Source organism: Hemicordylus capensis, chromosome 17, assembly GCF_027244095.1.
Source record: "Hemicordylus capensis ecotype Gifberg chromosome 17, rHemCap1.1.pri, whole genome shotgun sequence".
In the NCBI taxonomy this organism is placed as follows: domain Eukaryota; kingdom Metazoa; phylum Chordata; class Lepidosauria; order Squamata; family Cordylidae; genus Hemicordylus; species Hemicordylus capensis.
The window spans coordinates 12,104,080-12,126,788 of NC_069673.1; the positions used below are offsets into that span (position 1 = coordinate 12,104,080).

General features: G+C 47.1%; 1 protein-coding gene across 6 annotated transcripts in view; it reads left to right on the forward strand.

Moving 5' to 3' along the window:
* The window catches only part of POMT1 (protein O-mannosyltransferase 1), a 25,042-nt gene continuing 2,333 nt past the window's right edge, over positions 1 to 22,709 (forward strand). For 2 of the 6 annotated variants that reach the window (XM_053282542.1, XM_053282546.1), the window contains exons 1-18: positions 1 to 2,584; positions 3,940 to 4,084; positions 5,768 to 5,874; positions 7,197 to 7,247; positions 9,106 to 9,252; positions 10,823 to 10,934; positions 12,168 to 12,233; positions 13,378 to 13,471; positions 15,746 to 15,901; positions 16,623 to 16,753; positions 17,825 to 17,920; positions 18,093 to 18,185; positions 18,324 to 18,420; positions 19,051 to 19,143; positions 19,384 to 19,504; positions 20,218 to 20,315; positions 20,998 to 21,111; positions 21,988 to 22,114. In XM_053282542.1, the coding sequence (XP_053138517.1) occupies positions 2,482 to 2,584; positions 3,940 to 4,084; positions 5,768 to 5,874; positions 7,197 to 7,247; positions 9,106 to 9,252; positions 10,823 to 10,934; positions 12,168 to 12,233; positions 13,378 to 13,471; positions 15,746 to 15,901; positions 16,623 to 16,753; positions 17,825 to 17,920; positions 18,093 to 18,185; positions 18,324 to 18,420; positions 19,051 to 19,143; positions 19,384 to 19,504; positions 20,218 to 20,315; positions 20,998 to 21,111; positions 21,988 to 22,114 (1,951 nt within the window). In that variant the 5' untranslated portion in view covers positions 1 to 2,481. The other 4 variants (XM_053282547.1, XM_053282545.1, XM_053282543.1 and 1 more) reach the window with 4 other exon arrangements.

Below are 22,709 nucleotides of genomic sequence, written 5' to 3' on the forward strand. Positions count from 1 at the left end.
ACAGAATAATGGAAAGTGACAGCCCTCCATTCCGTTTGGCCAACCCGTTGACCATACGTGGCATCTGGGATTCTGCCCCACATTCATGGAAGTTCTGCTAATAGTCATTGGGCGCAGTGTTTCCTCTTAACAGGGATCACCTTTGCTTTGGGATTATGGGGGTTGTAGTCATCAACATCTGCGAATCCCTGTTAGAGGGAGCACTGATTCAGATGACCCGCCAAAAATTGGGAAGGCAGGAACCAGAGGTCCCTGGTGAGCATGTTGTCCAGACCCACCAACCAGGCATACCCCAACTTCACCCCTTCTTGATCTGCCCAACTTCACCCTTGGGTTAAACATCTTAGGCTGAAGCTTGGAAGTCCAGCCACCAACCCGAGGTCAGTAGGTTCAGACCTGCCAAGGGTGCACCTTCTCCGGGAACTTTTGGTTCCCAGCTTTCTGATTTCTGGCAGGTCATTTGAACCTGCCATTGATTGACATAAGATGGTCAGCCTGGCTGACGTCCCGTCCAAGTCCCGCATCGGAACTTCAAGAGGTTCCAGTCGGAAGTTGGTTAGATTCTGTTCAAAGAAGAATTTATTTTTTTTTTAAAACCCTTTCTGCACCGGTTTATATAAGACCACAACTTACCTATCAGGTTACATATTCAAATTACAAACATGACCCTGCATGAAATAAGCAATCATTGTGGAGATTGGCTGTGCAGTAAACAAACAGATGAAACATGCTGTCTTGAATGAGAAACTCAGATAATGCAACTTGCCTATCCCAGTACTGGTCAAGGTGTCATTTCACACGGAGAACTTAGTACATTTGTAGATTTGTTTTCTTATATTGTCTCCTCTTCCTCCAAGGAGCTGAAACAAGTGCCAGACACATGAAACAAGCTAGCCCTGGGTCCTGCCCCACCCTTGGGTTGGGGTCCAGACCACTTAAAGAGTAAGGTTAAAGGTGTGCCATTGAGTTGGTGCGGACTCCTAACACCCACGGAGCCCTGTGGTTGTCTTTGGTAGAATACAGGAGGGGTTGACCATTGCCTCCTCCTTCCTATATTGCTGCTGCCTGATATAGGTGTTTCCCATAGTCTGGGAAACAGACCAGTAGAGATTCGAACCGGCAACCTCTGGTTTGCTAGTCAAGTCATTTCCCCGCTGCCAGGTGAGCATGTTGTCCAGCCCCATTTCCCCCAGGTAATTATGAACAGGAATAGAAACACTGCTGTGTGTTGTCACTTTATCTTCTGCCCATCATGGTATAGGTTGTGTTGGAATAGGGCGAAATCCTAGTTACAGTAGGATGTGCAGAGGGCACATAGACTCTTTACAGCAGCCCAGGGAGGTAGGCCAGTATAATCCCCATGTTGCAGATGAGTGGGGCCGAGGCCCAAACAGAGTGTCTTCCCTAAAGTGAGCTCCTGGCAGAATTGAGATTATGGAGCATCTGGATTTCCTTCTCCGTTATGCACCAGAGCGCTTCATCTTAGGGAAAGCTGCATCTGGTCAATTTCTCCCTGATAATGATGCAACAGCTCGTGCTGGAGAAGAAGGTAGCCACTTTTTCCTGGTTTGGAAATAGACTGATATACAAATATAGACAGTGAAAAGCAACTCCTCAATGCCTGCCTGCCTGCCTGATAAGGTTTGTGGAAGTCCCATGGTGGTGAGATGGCTAGAATTAGAAAGCTTGCTCGCTTGCTAATTCTATCCATCCTTCCAGTGTTTGCTTTTGGCTCTTGCACCTAGTGGGATGGACCTAATTAAAAAGGAGTCACAAATCATTCATTCATTTATTTTATTATTATTATTTATTAACAATAATTACGTTTCTATCCTGCTCTTCCTCCAAGGAGTACATGGTTATTTTTACCCTGTGAGGTTGAGGCTGAGAGATGCAGGACTGGCCCGGGGTCACCCAGTGAGTTTCATGGATGGAGGAGGATTCAAACTCAGGTCTCCCCGGCCCTCGTCCAGCACTCTAACCACTATGCGATGCTGCAAATCATGGCCATGGGGCAGCATCTCTTCTTCCTTTAGCCAAGTCAATAGCAATTGAATTACTAAAGGGTACATTGACTGGTACATGGGATATTATGTCCATCAGGTCAGTCGTGAAGAATTGTGGGGGACCCCCAGCAGCAATTCGGCTACAACTCCCACAATCCCCAGCCGATTGTCGAGAAGGTCTGCTCTAGGCTCTTCTTGCCTCTATAGCGCACGCCTAAGAACAACGACGCCTTTTTCAAGAGCCCAGGGAGGAAGTGGGCGTGCTTTGCTTCCGGTTCCCTGCTCATCCCGCCTCCAGGTGGCCATTGCTAAAGGGTTTTTCAGCCTGTCCTTGTTCTCTGACAGTGATTATTAGCCAGGCAGTAGTTTAAAAAAAACAACTAAATAGACCTTGTTGTGCTGGCAACTTGACCCAAAATGTAAATAATAAAAATGAAACCGAGCATAGCAAAAGCCATAGGGGCTACTAGTTGCCATGGTAACGACGGCGGCGCGGAAGGGGCGCTGTCCTACGAGGGACCTGTCGCGCATTACGTCACGTCCGGTTTTGTACCTCCGCCGTGGCGTCGTGGAGAGAGGTAAGCGGGCTCGAGAGAAGGATGTGGTTACTCTCTGCTTCGTTCTGTCCCCCCCCCCCCTTCTTGAAAGTGGTACGGCCCACCTCTGCCGTGTCAAATGGGTGGGGAGGAGGACGGGTACGGCCCACTTTTCACGTGAGAGGGAGATTAACGTGGCTTTTCCAATTCATTGCCGTTAGCCGTTAACAGCTATATTCTGGATTATTTGGCGGACGGAGGGAGGGAGACGGAGGAGGAGGAGGAGGATGTCTCCCCCCCCCCGCATTACCCCTTGTAATCCCCCACCCCCGAGTTACAGCACTACCTGCATATACTTCATCACCTTGTGGGTTTCCAAATCCTTGTGTGTAAATCTTTGTAGATACATCATGTACAAACACAACCACTTTGTAGATAATCGTGCTTTGGCAACGTACTGTATGCTTTGGTAGTTTGTTGGTTCAATAAAAAAATCTTGTCCTATTTTTTTTATTGTTATTTTTTAAATCTTGTCCTATCTGGGAGGGAACTTGGCACCTTCTGCATGCAGGTGCTTTCCCCAGGTGTTGCTGAGCTTACACTGCTCAGATTGCCCGTCAGTGATGACAATGATATTTGGTATATATCATTTGCCAAATTTATATCCTGCTTTTCAACAAAAGTTGAAAAAGTTCAACAAAAGTTTCAACAATGCAGTTTATATAGAGAAATAAAAACAAATAAAGATGGCTCCCTGTCCCCAAAGGGCTCACAATCTAAAAAGAAACATAAGACAGACACCAGCAACAGTCACTGGAGGGATGCTGTGCTGGGGGTGGAGAGGGCCAGTTACTCTCCCCCTGCTCAATAAAGAGATCTGCCACTTTTAAGAGGTGCCTCTTTGCTCAGTTAGCAGGGGAATCTGTCTATATTTGTTGCTTACGTTTATGGTGCTGACTTCATTGTAATGAGAGTGCTTTTGGTGTAAAATGTACACCCTTAAAAAAAAATTGTAATTCCCCGAAGAGCCAATTTTGCATTTGTTTTAAGACCGAAAACATGTTGGTAATAAATTCTGCACCCTTTGGAGTTCTCTCTCCCCCTTTTCCTTCTTTAAAAGTAAGGACCAGCACCTTGAATTGCACTGGAAATGAGCAAACAACCAATCTAACATTATTTGCTCTGCCAAAAACCTGGTGGCAGGCGCTGGCTCTACTTGGTGCTTTTTCTGGTGCTTTTAAGAGCATCCCCAGGTAGTATGAGTTGCAGTCGTCAAGTCTGGAGGTTGCTAGCACATGAATCGCCACAAGCAGCACCTTGTATATTTGAAAAACACTCTGTATGTGTGAGGTGCTGGTGTTGGCAGGGTAACAGCAGCTTTTCTCTCTCCCTCTTAGATTTGACAAGAATGCTGCCCAAGATGCTAGGCTTCCTGAAGTATCCTGTTATCCTTTCTGTGGAGATAAACTTGAACCTGGTGGTTTTGGCTGTGATGGGGTTAATCAGCCGGCTGTGGGCATTGTCCTACCCAAGAGCTGTTGTGTAAGTAAATTGCTTTGATTTTTTAAAAAAAAAAATACATTGTGGGTCTCTGTTGGCCTTGATCTCTGAACCTGGTAATCTTTTTTATTATTATTAAATTTTATTGAATATTTTAGAATAGGTGAATTTTAAAAAAATCAGTAAAGAACATCTCAAATGCAAATAGCATAGAGTTGTCAGAAAAGACATTGTTCCAGAGTGCAAAGTATCTGTTTGTGGTAAGGATTATTATTTGCATCATTAATTAATGGGTACATAACTATGCTCTGGTAAAAGGTAAAGTGTGTCATCGAGTCGGTTTTGACTCCTGGTGCCCACAGAGCCCTGTGTTTGTCTTTGGTAGAATACAGGAGGGGTTTCCCATTGCCATATCCCATGCAGTTTGAGATGATGCCTTTCAGCATCTTCCTATATCCCCGCAGCCCAATATAGTTGTCATCCGATAAAGCTGATAAAGTTTGGCAACATCTGCCAAAGCTGAGCAACCCTGCAAGTGTAAACCAACTTGCTCTGTCTGCTTTTCCTTCTCTCGCTGGCCATTTTTCTTTGCCAGAGTTCTAAAGAAAGTGCAGTGAGCAGCAGTGAGAATGGGCAGCCCAAGCCAGGCCGTGTTTTGTCATTTCAGGGTCACATACTGGGGGTTTCTGTGCCATTTCCATCCCAGCCCCCCAACAGCCCCATTGAGAGTCCTTTGATGGTAAGGACGGAGATAGCAAGAAAGTTGACTGCCCTTTAATAGTACCCCAAAGTCAAACACCTGAGGTGAGCTGCCCCGCCTGGTGAGCAGCTGCACAATTTTGTCCCATTTTGTCATCTGCAGGATGATCCATTCAGTCCTTCCCTTCTTAATAATAACACAAAGTAGTCACATAGTGCTTTTTGGGGTGTACAAATGGCTTCACATGGGCAGCTGCTGTATACTGAGTCAGATCCTTGGTCCACCTAGCTCAGTATTGTCTACACCAGGGATTCTCAACCTTGGGTCCCCAGATGTTGTTGGACTTCCGCTCCCATAATCCCCTGCCCCAGTGGCCTTTGGTTGAGAATGATGGGAGCTGAAGTCCAACAACATCTGGGGACCCAAGGTTGAGAATCTCTGGTCTACACACACTGGCAGCGGCTTCTCCAAGGTTGTGGGCAGGAGCCCCATCTTGGAGATGCTGCCAGGGAGGGAACTTGGAACCTTCTGCATGCAAGTAGGCAGGTGCTCTTCTTCCCAGAGCGGCCCCATCCCCGGAGAGGAAGATCTCCCAGTGCTCACACATGTAGTCTCCCATTTATATGAAAACCAGGGCAGACCCTGCTTAGCAAAGGACAATTCATGCTTGCCACCACAAGGACAGCTCTCCTCCCCGCTGTAATGTTTATAGCTTCACAAAAGCCCCGTAAGGTGAGTAGGTTCTAAAGTCTCCCTAGTGCCGACTGCAGGGACGGCCTGAGAGGAACCCACTTGCCCTGAGAGGGTTCCTGGCAATGGTGAGCCTGAAAACTCCTTGGACATGTCCCTGGGAGTACTCGGGTTCCTTGAGCACTTATGGAGAAGTCAACATGCATTGTGCTTTTCATGCTGCTCTTCTATGATTGCAATTGGTGGTTATGATTTTATTGTATCATCTCATTGCATCCTATTGGGTATTGTGAGAAAGGCAGGGTGTTTTTTAAAATACGTTTGTGGTGTTTCAGTTTTGATGAAGTTTACTATGGCCAGTTCCTCTCTCTCTACGTGAAGCGCATCTTCTTCGTGGATGACAGCGGGCCCCCCTTTGGTCACATGCTTCTGGCTTTCGGAGGTAGCTGCAAATCTCTCTGCACCACTTCTTCATTTTTGAACCTGTAGCAAAAGTTCAGTGTGGGTAACTTGAAACTTAAGTCCACAAATGCACCCCTGCCCTGGAAACTCAGAATAAAAACCAGAGAGTGGGAAATGAAGGGGAAAGCAAAATGTAAATCTTGCCTGGGTACGTAAGGGCTGTTTCATGATGTTGCCCTCACAATGAGCAGGATTATTGATTGATGGATTACATTTCTATACCGCCCTATCCATCCAAAGGCTCTGGGTGGTATACAACAATCAAATTGTGGGTGCAGGGGACCTACACACAAAAAACTTCCCAGGGAATATGGTAGAATCTGACAAATGGTACAGAACCCTGAGGATCATGGCCTTTCTTTCTTTTAAAAAAATGTTTCTGATGATTGTAAAGATAATTTTGAAAGCATATAAATGGTGTTTCTAAGAGCCCCTTGAAGTTTGAGCTTCAAAGCTGGAACACCTCTTCCCCTCACCATGACGATTGTGGGTATCACTACCGCGCCATTTATGGGCCAGAGGGGCTCTTTGTGCTCCAGCTGTGCTCCAGCTGGCTGTGATGGCCTCCAAGGGGTTAGCTGTGCCCCTCCCTCGTGGCTTCCAGCCACTTTCCATGGCTTAGCCACACGCTAACCCTAACCCCCTCCAAAAAACCCCCCTCAATGTTCAAAATTCTGTTTTGTTTTGTTTTTTCCAAAAGTTCAAATTGTGTGCGTGTGTGTGCACAGACACACTCTTAAATTCAGAGACTGCATTGGTTATTAATTCATTAGTCCATTCAATATCCCCTCTAACAAGGATTCCCAGATGAGGTTCACTACAACTCCCAGCATCCCCATCTGCAGTGGCCTTTGGCTGGGGATTATGGGAGTTGTAGTCCATCACATGCCATCTGGAAATTCCAATTAGAGGGAACACTGAGTCCAATAGGTAATGATCCCAATATTTTGTTCTAATGTGGAATGAGAATTGTGTGACATTTGAAGGATTGTGTTTTCACTGACAAAAGGATAGAATTGCTTTTTTTTTTTTTTTTGCATTGCATTGCATTGCAAAAGGACAGAAAGGCCAGTGGTATTAAGCACTCGTGCACAGCAGGTTTTCTGACAGGTGGAACCCTGTCTTTGATGGCCTTGCGTGCTCTTTGCACACAGGCCTGCGTTGCTATGAAGCGCTTAGAGCCATTAGCGTCAGGCTGTTGGCATCATGTCAGGCAGTATCTTTTAACAGCGGCTGTCCAATTTATGCTCCTTGGGTCTGATTTCCTCTCTCTCTCTCCTCCCCCCCCCCCGCCCACTTTAGGCTACCTCGGCGGATTTGATGGTAACTTCTTGTGGAACAGGATTGGTGCTGGTAAGAGACAAGTCTGATTCATTCTGCAGACCCAGCACAGCTGAGCTGGCTGGGGATGTCTGCTCCTAGCACAAAGACCGCATTGTGCGAGTGGGGCAAAGGGGTTCTTGCTCTGAACCCTCTCCAGGATGGTTTGGAGGGAGGAGGAGAGATTAGGTTGGGAAGGAAGAGGCCCCTGGATTTGATGGGCTTGGCATCATGCCGCTCCCTGCAGAGCGGGTCCCTCGTAACTTATTTGGAAAGCCTGAACAATCCAGTTAGTTAGTTGTTTGTTTATTTACGATCTTAGATCAAACATCAATAGAATATACACAGAATATACACATCAATAGAATATACACAGAATATACACAGTAAGGAGAGAAAACAAAAACAGAAACAAAATCTAAAATGTTATCAAATCGGGAACCTTTGACAGTAACCGATTGCTGTGCTCTAGCTTCTCTTCGTTCGGTCAATGTGTAACAGAATTTAGCAACCGCCAGGGATATTGTTGGGCCCCTATCTTCTAATAAATATGCAAGGATCGTCTCCACTGGGTGGCTTTTGAGATCTTTCAGGTACTGAGATAAAAATAAATCCAGAATTCTTGTGGCCTCCGTTTTTGAGCATTGTAGGTATCCGGCTGGTCTGAGTAGTATCGATGCCCCCTCGTTTTTTGGCATCTTTTAACATTTAAGGGTGAGAAGATAACAAGTGTGAATCTGCAACAAAGTGTTGCAGTTATGTCCCTGGTGTGTGTGTGGCGGGGGATGGGGGAGGTGAATGTTGTGAGTTTGTTGTGTAACTATTGTGTGTGTACACACACATACAATGATCAGCAGACTAATGGATTCCCTGCTCCGTTCCTCCAGAGAGTTCACACATACAGTTGTTTTTATGTTGTTGCAGGGGGAGTTAACACTCCGCTCGCACTCTTGGAACTTAATTGTGCCAAACCCCTTGCTCCTCAGAAACACAAAGGGGTGAAATGGCTGATGAGGAACTCAAGAGTTTGACATCGTTCCCCCTCAGAAGCAGAAAGGGTTGTGAGTGTGACTGTCTTAAGGGAGTATTTTTCAAGCTGAGAGATGTCTCACTCTTTTTGTTTAAGCCCTCTTTCTCCCCCATCTCTCGCCACTGAGTTCCCTTAGCTCCATCCACCTGGTTGTCTGTTAAGTGCCTTCTGAATTCACAAACGTTCCACTCCATTAAGTTACATTGGGACAGTTATGGGTTTTAATATTTCTGGGGTGGTTTGTGTGTGTGTACTTTCAAAGAGAAGTGGGTGGGTGGGTGGGTGGAGGCAGGAGATTGGGGGCTTCATGACAGACACAGTGATCACTTGGCAGTCAAATCAAATCATCTTTATTACGGTCCAAGACCAGCATAAGATAGAAAAGTAGAGCATGGTTCAAAATGATAAGATAATAAATTATGGAACCATAAAACTATATTACTATAAAATTACTACTCTAATAGTATAAAGCTGTATTATAATATTATAAAGCTGCTATCCTTAAAGGGTACCCATGAGATTATTATACAGCTGTATTAAAAAAATGTATAAAATGTGAAAACTATAGGATGCAAAAAGTGGTGGCTAAAACGGTATATAAAATAAGGTATCTAAAGAGGAACATAAAATTTTATTTAATTTTATTTATCATATGTTTATATTGCCTGATATGTACATCTCTAGGCAGTGTACACGTAGATATGCTATAGGCAGTACTATCTCAGACACTTAAACACTTTTCTTTTGCCTCTGTTAGATACTGAATGGTATTAAGTTGAATCTTGCTGTTTATTTTTCTTTTGGGTCATTGTGTGATGCACAGTGGTTTCTGACCCTTGCTTACATTGTGTCCTGTTGCAGAATATAGCCCCAACGTGCCGATTTGGACCCTGCGGCTGCTACCTGCCGTGGCTGGGGCCCTGTGTGTTCCTCTCGCGTACCAGATATTGGTGGAGCTGCATTTCTCCCATTTTGTTGCCCTTGGAGCTGCCCTGCTGATTCTGTTGGGTAAGAAATGGTATCCCTTCAGCTCTCTGCAGAGGCAGAATGATTCTTATTCATTTATTTCTTTATTGCATTTCTTAATGCCTTTCCCCACATTGGTTGCCTCCTGAGAATTAGCATAGTAAACTAAGCAACCAAGAGAAATAATATATTCTCTGTGGCACTAGTTCTGCATGGACAGAATTGTTTAAATAAATGTTCTTAGCTACTGTTGAAGGCCCTGGCACACTGCTACTTCTGCTCATTGGTGCCATTCTCTGTTGTGTGTTTTCTCCTTCTGAAATGACTTTCGAATTGTACCACCTTGCTGCATTTCAGCACTCATGTTTAAGAACATAAGAACAGCTCGGCTAGATCAGTCCTATTTAGTCCAGCATCCTCAGTGGTCCACCAGATGCCTCTGGGAAGCTGACAGGCAAAAGATGACATGCCCTCTCTCCTGTTGTTGCTCCCCTGCAACTGGTATTCAGAGGCATCCTCCCTCTGAGCTGGGAGGTAGCCTATAGTCATCAAGATTAGTAGCCATTGATAGACTTGTCCTCCATGAATTTGTCTCAGCCTCTTTTCAAGCCATCCAAGCTGCTTGGGCCATTAGATGTCAGGGGAGTGAAAGGGATTATTACCGAGAATATGGAGATTGCTGAGAAGCTGAATGAGTTCTTTGCATCTGTCTTCATGGCAGAGGATACTGAGCTTATAGCTATGCCTGAACTGAGTTTCTCAATGACAGAGGGTGAGGAACTGAGTCAAATAGAGGTGACAAGAGATGATGATCTAAATTGTCTTTAAAAATGACAGTGCTGTGAATATTCCTCTCTTCCTTCCTTGCACCTTAGTGGGCAAATACATCCCCTAGAGGTCGGCATTTTCAGTGTAGAATACAGGGTTCTTGTGATGCATCTTTCCTCTGCTTTAGAAACCCATTCTGACCTGGATTCACTTAGGGCCAGCTCAGCTTTGAAGAGGCAAACCTCCCTTTGTCCGGAGTGGGCCCCCCTCCCACTGTGAGAACACAGCACGAGGTGGTGGGGAGGTAAATGGTAGGCAGCAGCAGCGGCTGGCCTGAATGCAAGAAATCATGCCTGCTGCCACCGTAAGGGTTCTTGTTGGCTTTGAAAGGGACTGAGACAAATCCATGGTCTATCAATGGCTACTAATCTTGATGGTAAAAGGCCCCCTCCAGCCTCAGAGCCAAGATGCCTGTAAATACCAGCTGCAGGGAAGCAACAGCAGGAGAGGGGGTATGCCCTCACCTCTCGCCTGTGGGCGTCTTGAAGGCATCTGGTGGGCCACTGTGGGAAACAGGACGCTGGAAGGGATAGGCCTTGGGCCTGACCCAGCAGGGCTGTTCTGATGTTCGTAAGTGGAGGGGTGCAATTGCTGGCTGGTTCCGGCCTTCCTCAAGGGGCCAGAGCAAAAACGGACTATTCCACCCCACCCCACCCCGGGGCCCTGGGACCTTGGAGTGCCTTCTGCTGAAGCTGGTTAGCTGGTTACCTTGTTAGCTGCTCGAGTCCCTCTTTTCTTTTCAGTCACTCTTTTGAAAATGTGTCGTTGCTCTTGTTTTTGACAGAGAACTCCCTCATCACCCAGTCTAGATTGATGCTGCTGGAGTCAGTCTTAATCTTTTTCATTCTGTTGGCCGTTTTGTCCTACTTCAAATTCTACAACCTGCAGAGACAAAGGTAAAAGCGCCTTTCGACGTCACGTCGTGCCATACAGTGCCGTCTCTTGGGAAGTCTGTGTGCATGTGGCTGTGGCTGATGGCGATGCAAAGTCAGTCTCTCCAGGGCCATTTGTCTTGCTTAGAAGCAGTACTGGCTCACCTTCACAAGCCCGGGGGGTGCCAGAGGGGCAGGTTGGCTTGCCGCCTGTCTCTCCTGCCCCGCCAGACAGCCGTGCTGCCTGCAGCTGCCAGAGTGTTATTCACATCTTACTTCGTTCTATTTTGAGACTTCCTTTCCCTGAGGACTGCGTGTTGAGAGCCTGTGTAGTGTAGTGGTTAGCATCTCGGGCTAGGCACTGGGATAGCTGGTTTGCCATGGCACTGGTAGAGTGCCTTTGGGCCACTTGCTGCCTCTCTGTTCCACCTTCTTCACGGGGTTGTTGAGAGGATCCAGTTGGAGGTGGGGCAACCTTGAGCCCGGTCTTCCTCTCTTGGGGGAAAGCTGGGCTAGAGATTGTGCAAGCTGGATGAACCAGAGACCCAGGAAATGGATATTGTGAAGGAGTAACTTCCAGTGACTGTTGCTGGTGTCTGTCTTATGTTTCTTTTTAGATTGTGAGTCCTTTGGGGACAGGGAGCCATTTGATGTATGTATTGTTTCTCTATGTAAACCGCTTTGGAAACTTTTGTTGAAAAGCAGTATATAAGTTGTTGTAACTGCAAGTACATCGCAGTTACCTACAGACCCGCCTCTCCCATCCAGTTACATCCCGTCCGGTTAGATAACCTCAGATGGCCCTCTTGTTGGTCCCTGATTTCCGAGAGGTTCGGGGCTCTCGGACCCGCGAAAGGGCCTTTTCGGTTGCTGCCCCACTTCTCTGGAACTTTATTCCCCTCCAGATTCGTTTAGCCCCTTCCTTACTGATCTTGAAATCTCTATTGAAGACTTTTCTTTTTCGCCAGGCTTTTGCCCTGTCGTTTACCCATTTGTTTTTTGTTAGTTACTTTAGTTTTTAATTTAGTGCATAGTTTTAATGTTGCCTTGTTTGCATGTTTTTGTGCACCACCTGGAGTCTTCGGAGTGGGCGGCATATTAAATGTCTCTAATAAAATAAATAAAATAAATAAATAAATAGCAGCTTCAAGCTACTCCACACACTGAGTTGAACACATTCAAAGACAGTGAAGTTGAGCCCAGTGAGCTTTGGATTGCTTCCCCATTTCTCACCCCATCTTCTTTCTTTTCTTCAAGTCCCTTTTCTGTGCGTAGGTGGTTCTGGCTTTTGCTGGCTGGATTCTCCTGCTCCTGTGCAGTTGGGTAAGTACTAATTCTTTCCCTCCCCTCCTCCCGAGTTGCTTTAGGGCTCGCCAGTTTGGTTTGAGTTCTCTGACTAATACTGCACACAAAAATCTCTAGGGACAAATTGCAAAAACCCAATGAAAAAGGTGTCACAGCCACCCAAAATGCAGGCAGGTAGGAGCAATTCCTCTGTTCCCAAGGGAGGTCATTCCCTCCTTGGGACTGTGGCAGGAAAGCCCTTGCTTCTTAAAGGCTGATATTTGTATTGCTTGGTAATCAAAGTCCGGCCTGACCCTTTGCCATGGGTAGTCTGTGGAGTTCAAGGGCTTATATTCAGAGACTTCAGCTAGTCCTAGATACAGCAGTTAGCTTGCAGCTCAGTATAAAGATGGAATAATCTGTTTGTTCTAGAATAGTCTGAATTGGTTCCCAGTTCATTTCCAAGCACACTTCAAGGTGTTAGTGATCACCTCTAAAGCCTTAAATAGCTTAAGGCTGGATAACTTCAGGTCCTTCTCCTGTATGAACCGGCCTGAGTTTTGAGATCTTCATCTGGTCCCATCTTTTTCAGAGATGTCCTTGGTGGTGATGACCCTAGTAGGACCTTTTCTGCAGTGGCTCCTAAGCTGCGAATGCCCTTCTCCTAGGGATCAGTCAGACTCCCTCACTGATTGCTTTTCGCTGTTGACTATAAACATTTCTGTTAGAACAGGCATGCCCCCTACTGATCTGCTGCTGTCTGTTATTTTTCTGGGTCGTTATGCTGTTGACTGTGTTTACTCTTATTTTAATTATAATGTTGACTTGTGGTTTCATCGTTCTACACCATTCCACTTTTAAGAAAAGCTGTGTATATGTGTAATAACACACTCATGTATTCTGTTTTAACTGGTGTGGGAGCTACAACCTGGCAACTTAACATACATTTTCTTGTTGGGAAGTGCCGTGATCATGCACGGCCCCATTCAGCTCAGTGGGGCGTGTGCAGGAGATGTTCTTGCTGCTTGGTGCAGTGTTAGCAACCTTTTTCAAGAACTGAGTTCAGGTATACCCTGAAGCACACATACACATACTGGCAAACGTCTTCCATATATGCATATTTTGTAATTTAATGCTGGATAGTTTTAGTCTTTTCTGTTTTTTTTTAATGCCATGTACTCAGGGTGAAGTATATGGGCCTCTTCACACACATTCTGCTTTTGGCCATTGCGGGAGTCCACTCCTGGCAACTGATTGGCGATCAGACCCTGCCACATGTAAGTAGCAGAGCTTCTTGTGCTGATGGGATGTGCTTGTGTTTAGAATATCCAGGTAGAAAACCACTGCTACGCTCCTCCTTAGCGAAGCTCCTCATTTTGCAGCTGAAAAAGGGGGTTCTTTGCTTCTCAGCAATTTGTTTTGTTTTGTTTTGTTAATCGTTAGGGTGCCCAAGTGAATCTTGCACCAGCTGTATTTCAGAAAAACAATGAGGCACTGTGACCTTAGTAATACAGTCTGATTACTTTTTTTATACATTTTACCTCTAGAGGAGGAACAGTTAAAAGATTTAGGTCTGTTAAGCCTAGAGAAGAGGAGACTTAGGGGAAATTTCAGAGCTGTATCAGATATCTGAAGCTGTTATCAAATATCTGAAGGACATAGAAGAAGGAGTGATGTTACATTATTTATCTCTATTATTAATTCTCCAAGACGGGCCATGCGTGGGCAGAAATGTGGCAATTGGCTGACAGGGAGAGGAGGTGATTGGCTGACACAGGGGGATTGAGTTCTGGAGCAGCAGGGAGTTTTGCGGGGTGGCTGGAAAGCAGTTTGACAGTTGGCTCAGGGGCACCGTGAAGCAGCAGGGAGCTCGGAGGCTGGGGGCGGCTTTGGGAGCTGGACAGTTGGCTCTGGGGGCTGTAGGCGGCAGATGGTTGGCTGAGCTGTGCCGTGAAGCGGCAGGGAGCTCGGAGGCTGTCAGGCGAGCGGGCGACAGTCCCTGGCAGGGGGAAGCAAGGACTGCGAGACGGAGTTAGAATGATAGAGGACGGGGGGCGGGCTGTGGGGAGAGTGAGCGAGAGAGTTGCGGGGATGGCGAGAGCGAGCAAGAAAGTTTGCAGGGGGGGTGCTGCAGGCTCAGTGCACAACTGCACAGATGCTCTGTGCAGGATCAGCTAGTTATTATATTTAACACATTTGTATGTCGCATAAAACACAGGTCTCTGGGCAGTTTATAACAAAACAATAAAAACAAATAAAAAGGTTAAAACATTACAATTTAAAAATTAAAACATTAAAATGATTAAAAACACAATTAAAACAGTATCTAATTAAAAGCCTGGGTGAACAAATGTGTCTTGACTGCCCTTTTAAAAGTTGTAAGAGATGGGGAGGCTCTTATTTCAGCAGGAAGTGTGTTCCAATTTGCCTCGGGGCAGCAATGGAGAAGGCCCGTCCCTGAGTAGCCACCACATTAGATGTTGCTTCTGACAGCAGAACTCCAACCAATGGGCTGAAATAACAAGGAAGCAGATTCAGGCTCGACATTAGGAGGAATTTCTTAATTGTCAGAGCTGTAGGACATCAGGCTTCAGAGGTACCTTCCAAATCTAATATTTTGTGATTCTATGAGACTTCATTTGAGAAGCTTAACATCTTTGAGAGGAGCAACCACTACCTTCCTTACATGGGAACAATCAGCAATGCCGTCGGAAAAGTCCCCCCTGACCGAAAATAAAAAAAATAAATGTCTGCCATCACTGGGTGGCATCCGGACTAGTCTTGTGAAGAGAGAGCCCCTGTTCCAGATTAGTGCTTGCACTAGCATGGTGTACCAGCTAAGCACCGTGTATCATATTGCACTAGCTGCTGCACAAGCTTGTAAACATCCCTGGGAAGGCTTCTCTTCTGCTAAAAGATTCCTTCTGCGAGTGTCGCTGTGGATGCCACTCGCAGACTTCCCTCCACATAGAAAATTAGTTGTTCAGGTGGAGGGTTTCACCCTGCCTTTCTCCCTGAAATGCTACTTTCCTGCATACAGAGATTTTTTTTAAAAAAAGTATGGAGGGGACAGTTGTGAGAACCCCCACCTACAGTCTGAAGTGGTACAGTCCAGGTGATGGTTTGCCATCTGCATGGGAATTTGGCCAAAATCAGTCTAAAGACTAACCATGTACGGCATTGGCTTAGGACAGAGATGGTTTGTTTCTGTATTCTTGAAGGAATAATAATAATAATAATAATGGTTTTCAACAAAGTTCTCAAAGTGGTTTACAAAGCAAAAGGTATGGGGAAATAGTTCCCTTTAAGGGCTCACCATCTTTAAGGGCTCACCCCCGCTCAGGTTAGGAGAATGATTATTTTAAAAGGTGTCTCCCATCATCAGCAGAAGTACATGAAATGCACATAGGGAATGATAATTTGCTTCCATGAAACCCTGAGCAAACTTTTTTTTAAAAAAAAAGGATACATGGATTAACGTGTTAGGCCCCCTGAGTTTCTGCCCTTGGCTTATGATGTGAGAAGTAACCTTTGTATGTCATTCCCACTAGGTTTCTCTGCTGTGTCACTTGCTAGCCAGAGGACTCGCTCTCGTGGTCACTCCAGTAGCCACATATTTGTTGTTCTTCTACATCCACTTGGCTTTACTGTACCGTGCCGGACCCCATGACCAGATCATGAGCAGCGCTTTCCAAGCAAGCTTGGAGGTGAGGAAAGGAGGACTCTTGGTCTCTTTTGGAAAACATTAAAAAACAGCTTTTGCCTCCTGGCTGAAAGAGAAAGTCAGGAGGGACAGATCGCTTCAGAGTGCAGGGAGGTTATTTAAAGCGACAGTAGTAAAAGGTCAGCTAGACCTTTAGTACCACAAATAAGGAAAGGTATCTGAAGCCCAGGAGGATGCTAATGAGTCGAGGAAGTGATGAAAGGCACGAAGATTTTCTTCAGAAAAGGGAAGACTTGTCCAAATGAGACTAAAAAGGGACGCAGACTCTGGCAATGGAAAATTAAGGCGACAATGGAAATAAAAGAGTTTGAGGAGCATGTGGCTAAAAGCATCAGAAAGAAGAAGAAAAACTTCTTTAAGAAGGGAGGGTGCACAGCTCCTGAATGAGGGAAGGATGCTTCTCCCACCCTTTTAATAATCATGTGAATGAGCCTAGAGATCTTCTCTCCCCAAGTCACCTCAAATGCAGTGATTTTCAGTTCTCCAATACAGCTGCCAGTTGCAAAGTGTGGGGTCATCAAGGCGTGTGTGATCCAGGACTTCTTTCAGAGAACTTCTTTGCACAACGGTGCAACGAAGTTCTCTGAAGTGAGTAGTCCTGGATCACACAGACTGCATTTCCCTTGTGCGAGCCAAAACGCTGCGAGAATGACAGACCCTCCCACCCTCTGCTTGGCAACTTCACGCTTTGTGGTTCTTCCTAGGGCGGCCTTGCACGGATCACTCAGGGTCAGCCGCTGGAGGTGGCATATGGCTCCCAGGTCACCTTGCGGAACGTCTTGGGCAAGCCAATGCCCTGCTGGCTGCATTCGCACAAGAACACGTATCCCATCAGGTGAGATCGGGGCTGCTTGGCTTGGTGCCAAGGAAGGACTCCTGTCCTGTCCTGGAGCAGTTCTTAATATCGGGCCTAAAGGGTTCTCTTCAGACTTTCGGATCCCTTAACAGCAGCAGTTGCAAAGCCTTGTATGTCCTGAAGTTGTTCTGTGAAGGATGTGAAGCATCTTGAGCAGTCGCAGAGCAAGGAATTCCGAGTGGAACCAAGGAAGCTGCCTTCCTATGTCAAGTCCTGGTCCATCTCGCTCAGTATTGTCTACACAGACTGGCAGCGACTTCTCCACATTTACAGGCAAGAGTCTCTCTCAGCCCTCTCTTGGAGATGCTGCCAGGGAAGGAATTTGGCACCTTCTGCATGCATGTGGATGCTCTTCCCAGAGCGGCCCCATCCACCAAGGGGAATAGCTTCCAGTGCTCACACATGTAGTGTCCCATTCAAATGCAAACCAGGGCACACCCTGCTTAGCAAAGAGGGCAATTCATGCTTCACAGGCAGGGCTATGCAAATAAAGTTTGCATAGGAGAGCTGGTCTTGTGATGGCAAGTATGAAAACGGGCATGGCAGCTCCCATCAGGAACAGGGGGCTTGCTTTCCTTTCAAAGGGAGGAGAGCTGGTCTGGTGGCAGCAAGCATGACTTGTCCCCTTAGCTAAGCAGGGTCCACCCTGGTTGCATTTGAATGGGAGACTAGAAGTGTGAGCACTGGAAGAGATTCCCCTTGGGATGGAGGAAGAGCAGAAGGTTTCAAGTCCCCTCCCTGGCAGCCTCTCCAAGATAGGGCTGGGAGAGACTCCTGCCTGCAACCTTGGAGAAGCCGCTGCCAGTCTGTATGGACAATACTGAGCGAGATGGACCAAGGGTCTGACTCAGTATATGGCAGCTTCCTATGTTCCTATCCCTGAAAGATGGCCATCCATCCTTTGCTTGAGAGCCTTTCGCGAAGGAGAGCCCTCTGCTGCATGAGGCATGCTGTTCCATTGCTGAATAGCTCTGACCATTGGAAAGCTTACCAGCCACTGCTGTGGGGGTATATCCTTGCCTCAAGTTCTCTTTCCCTCCTCCTTGCTAGGTACGAAAACGGCCGTGGCAGCTCCCATCAGCAGCAGGTGACTGGCTACCCTTTCAAAGACGTAAATAACTGGTGGATTGTGAAGGATCCTGGGATGTGAGTATAGAGGCTTGAACTGGGGCTCAAGAATTATTGATCCTATAACCTATTTAATTATGTTAGGGTTTTTTTTATTTTAAGGCTTGTCTCTTGGTCCTGGTGCCTAGCCCTGGTTTTTATCTTGTGTAAAAGCAGCCTCAAGCCCCGCCCTTGTCCTCCTCTCCAACAGGCAGCAGCTGGTGGTAAACAACCCGCCTCGCCCCGTCAAGCATGGCGATATCGTGCAGCTGGTCCACGGGATCACCACGCGCTACCTGAACACGTGAGTACTCTTGGCTTCTTTGGCTCTGTAACCCGCTCCAAGAAGTGGGCTTTTGTTGAAAAGAGGCATATCAATCCCATAGCCGATGCCGCTCTCCTGTTACGATCCACTCCTGACTTTATTCCTCGGCCCTTCCAGGCATGATGTTGCAGCGCCTCTGAGTCCCCACTCCCAGGAGGTTTCCTGTTACATCGATTACAACATATCCATGCCAGCTCAAAACCTCTGGAGAGTGGTGAGTTGACCGTAGTTGCCAGGGAGGGAAGGGTTGTGCTTCCTGCTCTCCTTTGGGAAGGGTTGTGCTTCCTGCTCTCCTTTGGGAAGGGGAGCAGTCTCATCGGAAACCAACATGCCGAAGGGTGGGTGGGTTGTTTGAGTGATTGATTGAGAGCTGTCAAGTCGGTGTCGTCTCTTCGCGACCACACAGGGTTAGCTGAAGGGTGAGCAAGGTCAAAACACAACAGATGCCCCAGATTCTCCGCCCCACCCCCAGCCCTGTGTCTTTGCCGCAGATATTGCCACCATGGCAGGATAGCTGTCTTCTTCAAGAGCTGGCTTCCTTGTTTATTCGTGGGCAGAGTTCATGTTTTTCTTGGCCGTGTTGGTGAAGTTGAAACCATATTCTTCCATTGAAGAATATGGTTTCAGCTTCACCAACATGGCCATTGATTAGACAACGTGTACGTAGAATTTGTAAAGGTGCCTTGAAATGGGGGCATTCATGTGTTTTCTTCCAGCTGACCAGTATCTCTCAGACCGACACATCAATATGTAGGTGGTGGGGTGTTGTGGTTTTTTTGCATGAATTGCTGGGTTTTTTTGCATGAATTGTCTGCAGTCATTAAGCACTAATTTCCCCTTGCAGGACATTGTCAATCGGGAGTCTGATGCAGATGTTTGGAAGACTATCTTGTCTGAAGTAAGGTTTGTCCACGTGAACACCTCAGCAGTACTGAAGGTATGTGAGAATTCAGGCCCCCAAAGTCCCCTGCAGTGAATTCTTTGTGGATGAGAGTGTCAGGCTCACAGGAGCCTTCAGTTATTTCGTGAGTTTATTTCTCACGTCACACTAGTAACTGTCTCACTGCACATGCTTTGGGAATTCCTGTCCTGTTGTCGTCTTTGCCATCAAGGTCTGTTTTGGCTTAGGGACCAATGCCGGTCAGCCTTCTAGCTCGCCTTCTCTCCTTGCTTCCAGCTCAGTGGGGCGTCTTTACCGGATTGGGGCTATCACCAGCTGGAGATAATCGGAGAAAAGGCTTCCAAAGGCTACCACCAGAGCATGTTGTGGAACGTGGAGGAGCACAGATATGGGAAAAGTCAGTCCAAAACAGAACACCCAAAGCCATAACCCAGGTTTTTCGCCTTCAAGGGAAATGCTGCCATGATAGCCTACAAAGATGATTCTCCCTAAGCCTCAGGGGGAAATAGGCGCTTTGATTGGGTGTTGGCCTTCACTCAATTTCTCATGGGAAATCATTCTCTTTCAGCTTCATAGAAGTTTGTGACCAATCGCCAAGCATCCAAAGCAACATTTCTTTAAATACAGAAAAAATACAAATAAGTAAAAGACAAAAACCAAAAACCAAATAACGATCTAAATACTAAATAGAGCCCTTTGGGGACAGGGAGCCATTTTCTTTATTGATTTATATCTATGTAAACCGCTTTGGGAACTTTTGTTGAAAAGCTGTAGATAAATATTGGTCATATTCGTGAATCCTAATAACATGAGTATTATTACTAATAACAGTGAGAGCCATCTGCTTTCTCCGTAGGATAAAGGGCAGCTTGGGTTTGGCAACGGGCAGAGTGCCTTTCAAGCCTGCATATTTTGTAGCCACACAGTGTGGTTGTGCGATGAACCTGGGGCAATGCCCCCAAACCAGCCATGCCTAAAACCTAGAGGCTGGCCCCTTCTTAACAGCAGCGTAGGTGTCCGGGTGGTTGGTTGCACTCAGAAACCTAAAAAGGTGATGCCGACGCGCTTGCCGTGTGTGTGTCCCAAGGGATTTGCTGGACTCTCTTCCAGGCCAAGAGCAGAAGGAGAGGGAGGTGGAGCTGCATTCGCCCACGCAGGTCAGCATCAGCCAGAACCTCAGCTTCATGGCCAAGTTCACCGAACTGCAGGTGAATGGGGAGAGATCCGGAAGCGAGTTGGGGTGGGTGGGAATGGGATTACACAAGAAAAGCCCTGCTGGATCAGGCCCAAGGCCCGTCTGGTCCAGTATCCTGTCTCGCACAGTGGCCCACAGGCCAGAGGGCGAGAACATGCCCTCTCTCCTGCGGTGGCTCCCCTGCAACTGGGATTGAGAGGCATCTTGCCTCTGAGGCTGGAGGGGGCCCACAGCCACCAGACTAGGAGCCATGGATAGACCCGTCCTCTGTGAATTTATCTTACTCCCTCTTAAAGCCACGGAAGTGGCTTTGGGGGCAGAACCCGTGTGCTTCTCTGCAAACCTCTCTGAGTTGGAAGGGCCGCCTCCCTTTTCTGCAGCAGCCCCACAAGAAAGGAGGCCTCCGAGCTTGAATCCATTTTTCTCGTTTGTTTGGAGGCAGGAAGTGTGTGTGGAGGTTACTAGCTGGGGCTCAGTTGTACACAGATAGGGGGCAGGGGGCTGGAGCGTGTGCTGTGCATGCGAAAATTTCCAGTCCATGGCATCTTCCATTTGAAAGGATCTCTGGCAAAGACCGGAATCCAAGATGGGAGATCTTGGGGTTGGGCAGAGCCTGGGCTGAATGGAGCAGTGGCCTGATGAAGGATGAGCAGGTTCAGGCATTGCTCTGAAAGTTCTGGATGGCTTTGTTCTAGTGGAAGATATTCACGCTGAAGAACGAGGATACAGAACACAAGTACAGCTCCTCTCCTTTGGACTGGATCACCATGGATACCAACATAGCCTACTGGTTCCACTCCACCTCCGGGGTGAGTCAACATGGGCTTCTCAAGGGAGGCCTCTGCTTGTGGAGGGGCATTGCAGGAGTGGGTTGATGCTGGTCAGTGTAGACCAGGGTTTCTTAACCTTGGGCCCCCAGATGTTAGACTACAACTCCCAGAATCCCCAGCCACAAAGGTCATGTTTCTGGGATTCTGGGAGTTGTAGTCCAACAACATCTGGGGGCCCGAGGTTAAGAAACCCTGTTGTAGACAATACTGAGCTAGGCAGACCGAGGGTCTGACTCCGTATGAGGCAACTTCCTGTGTGTTCAAGGTTTCGGTGACGAGCAAAACCAGAATGCATTATGCAAAATGGCGACGTCTGCATGCTCTCATTTGCAAAATGCATACAGGTTGTGGAACCTGGATTTCCTGAGTTAAGCACCTCACATGTTTCAAACAGCTTATGCTCAGCCCTCTAATATTTGAGTGGTGGTTGTGGTGTGTCTGCTGTCCCCTGGGTCAAGACTGGAGGCTTCTGCACTGGCATTAACCCGGAAACAGATCCCTCTGTAGTGAAGGGATGGGGACGTGTGCCACCATTCCAGAGCACAGACTTCTTCCTGTAGGGAGATATTTCTTCCCACATGGCGATGTAACACACCAGTTGTCTCTAAATGGGATGTTTGTGCACCCCTCCACTGGGATTAAATTAGTGTCATTTCTTGGTTGGAAGGGACCTCCGAGGTTTTCTAGTCCACGGCCCTCTTTCCTCTCTCCAATCTCCTCCGTAGTACAATATGCACATGTGTATGTTTCTCTCTCTCTGTGTGCCTGGATAACTCATTGCTTTGGAGTTCTGCTTTCAGTCAGCAGCATTTTCAGACCTGTCTTTTGAGCTGGTTCTTCGCTTGGATCTCCCAGGCCCAGATCCACCTTCTGGGAAACATGGTCACCTGGATGTCTGCCAACGGGGCAACACTTGTCTATGTGGTCCTCTTCCTGTGGTACCTGCTTCGGCGGCAGCGGAATATCCATGACATCCCTGAAGGTTTGGGGCTTTGTTGTTGTCTATCTCTCCCCACCACTATCTCCTTATCAGAATCTCTGGCAGATTTAACGCATCATGCAACCTGTAGACTTTTTGTTGTGGGGCACTCGGGTGCTTAGCCCAGGGGTTCTCAAACAGGTCCCTAGATGTTGTTGGACTAAAACTCCCACCAAAGGTCACTGTGGCAGGGGATGGTGGGATTTTTAGTCCAACGTCATGTGGTAGACCCAGGTGTAAGAATCCCTGAGCCACATCAGTTGCTTCTGCTAAGGTCTGCTGGTAGCCGTTTATGGTACCCTGCTCGCCTGAAATGGCACTATGACATGCCTACAAAGTTATACAGTTATCCCTTGCCAACTGTGGGATTCCCAATTGCAGTTTTAAGTATCCACAACTGGGAAATTGTAGGTCTCGACAACCACAGCCTGAGTATCCACAGTTCGGTGAGATTTGGGGGCAATTTGGGTAGGGTTTTTTACTCTCTCCGGGGGTCAGAGGGGTGATTTCCAGGGGTCGGGGTGATGTTTTCTATTTTTAACTGTATTTTTTGGTCTTTTCCCAACCTCAGTTCCCCTAGCCCCGTTTCCAATGTATT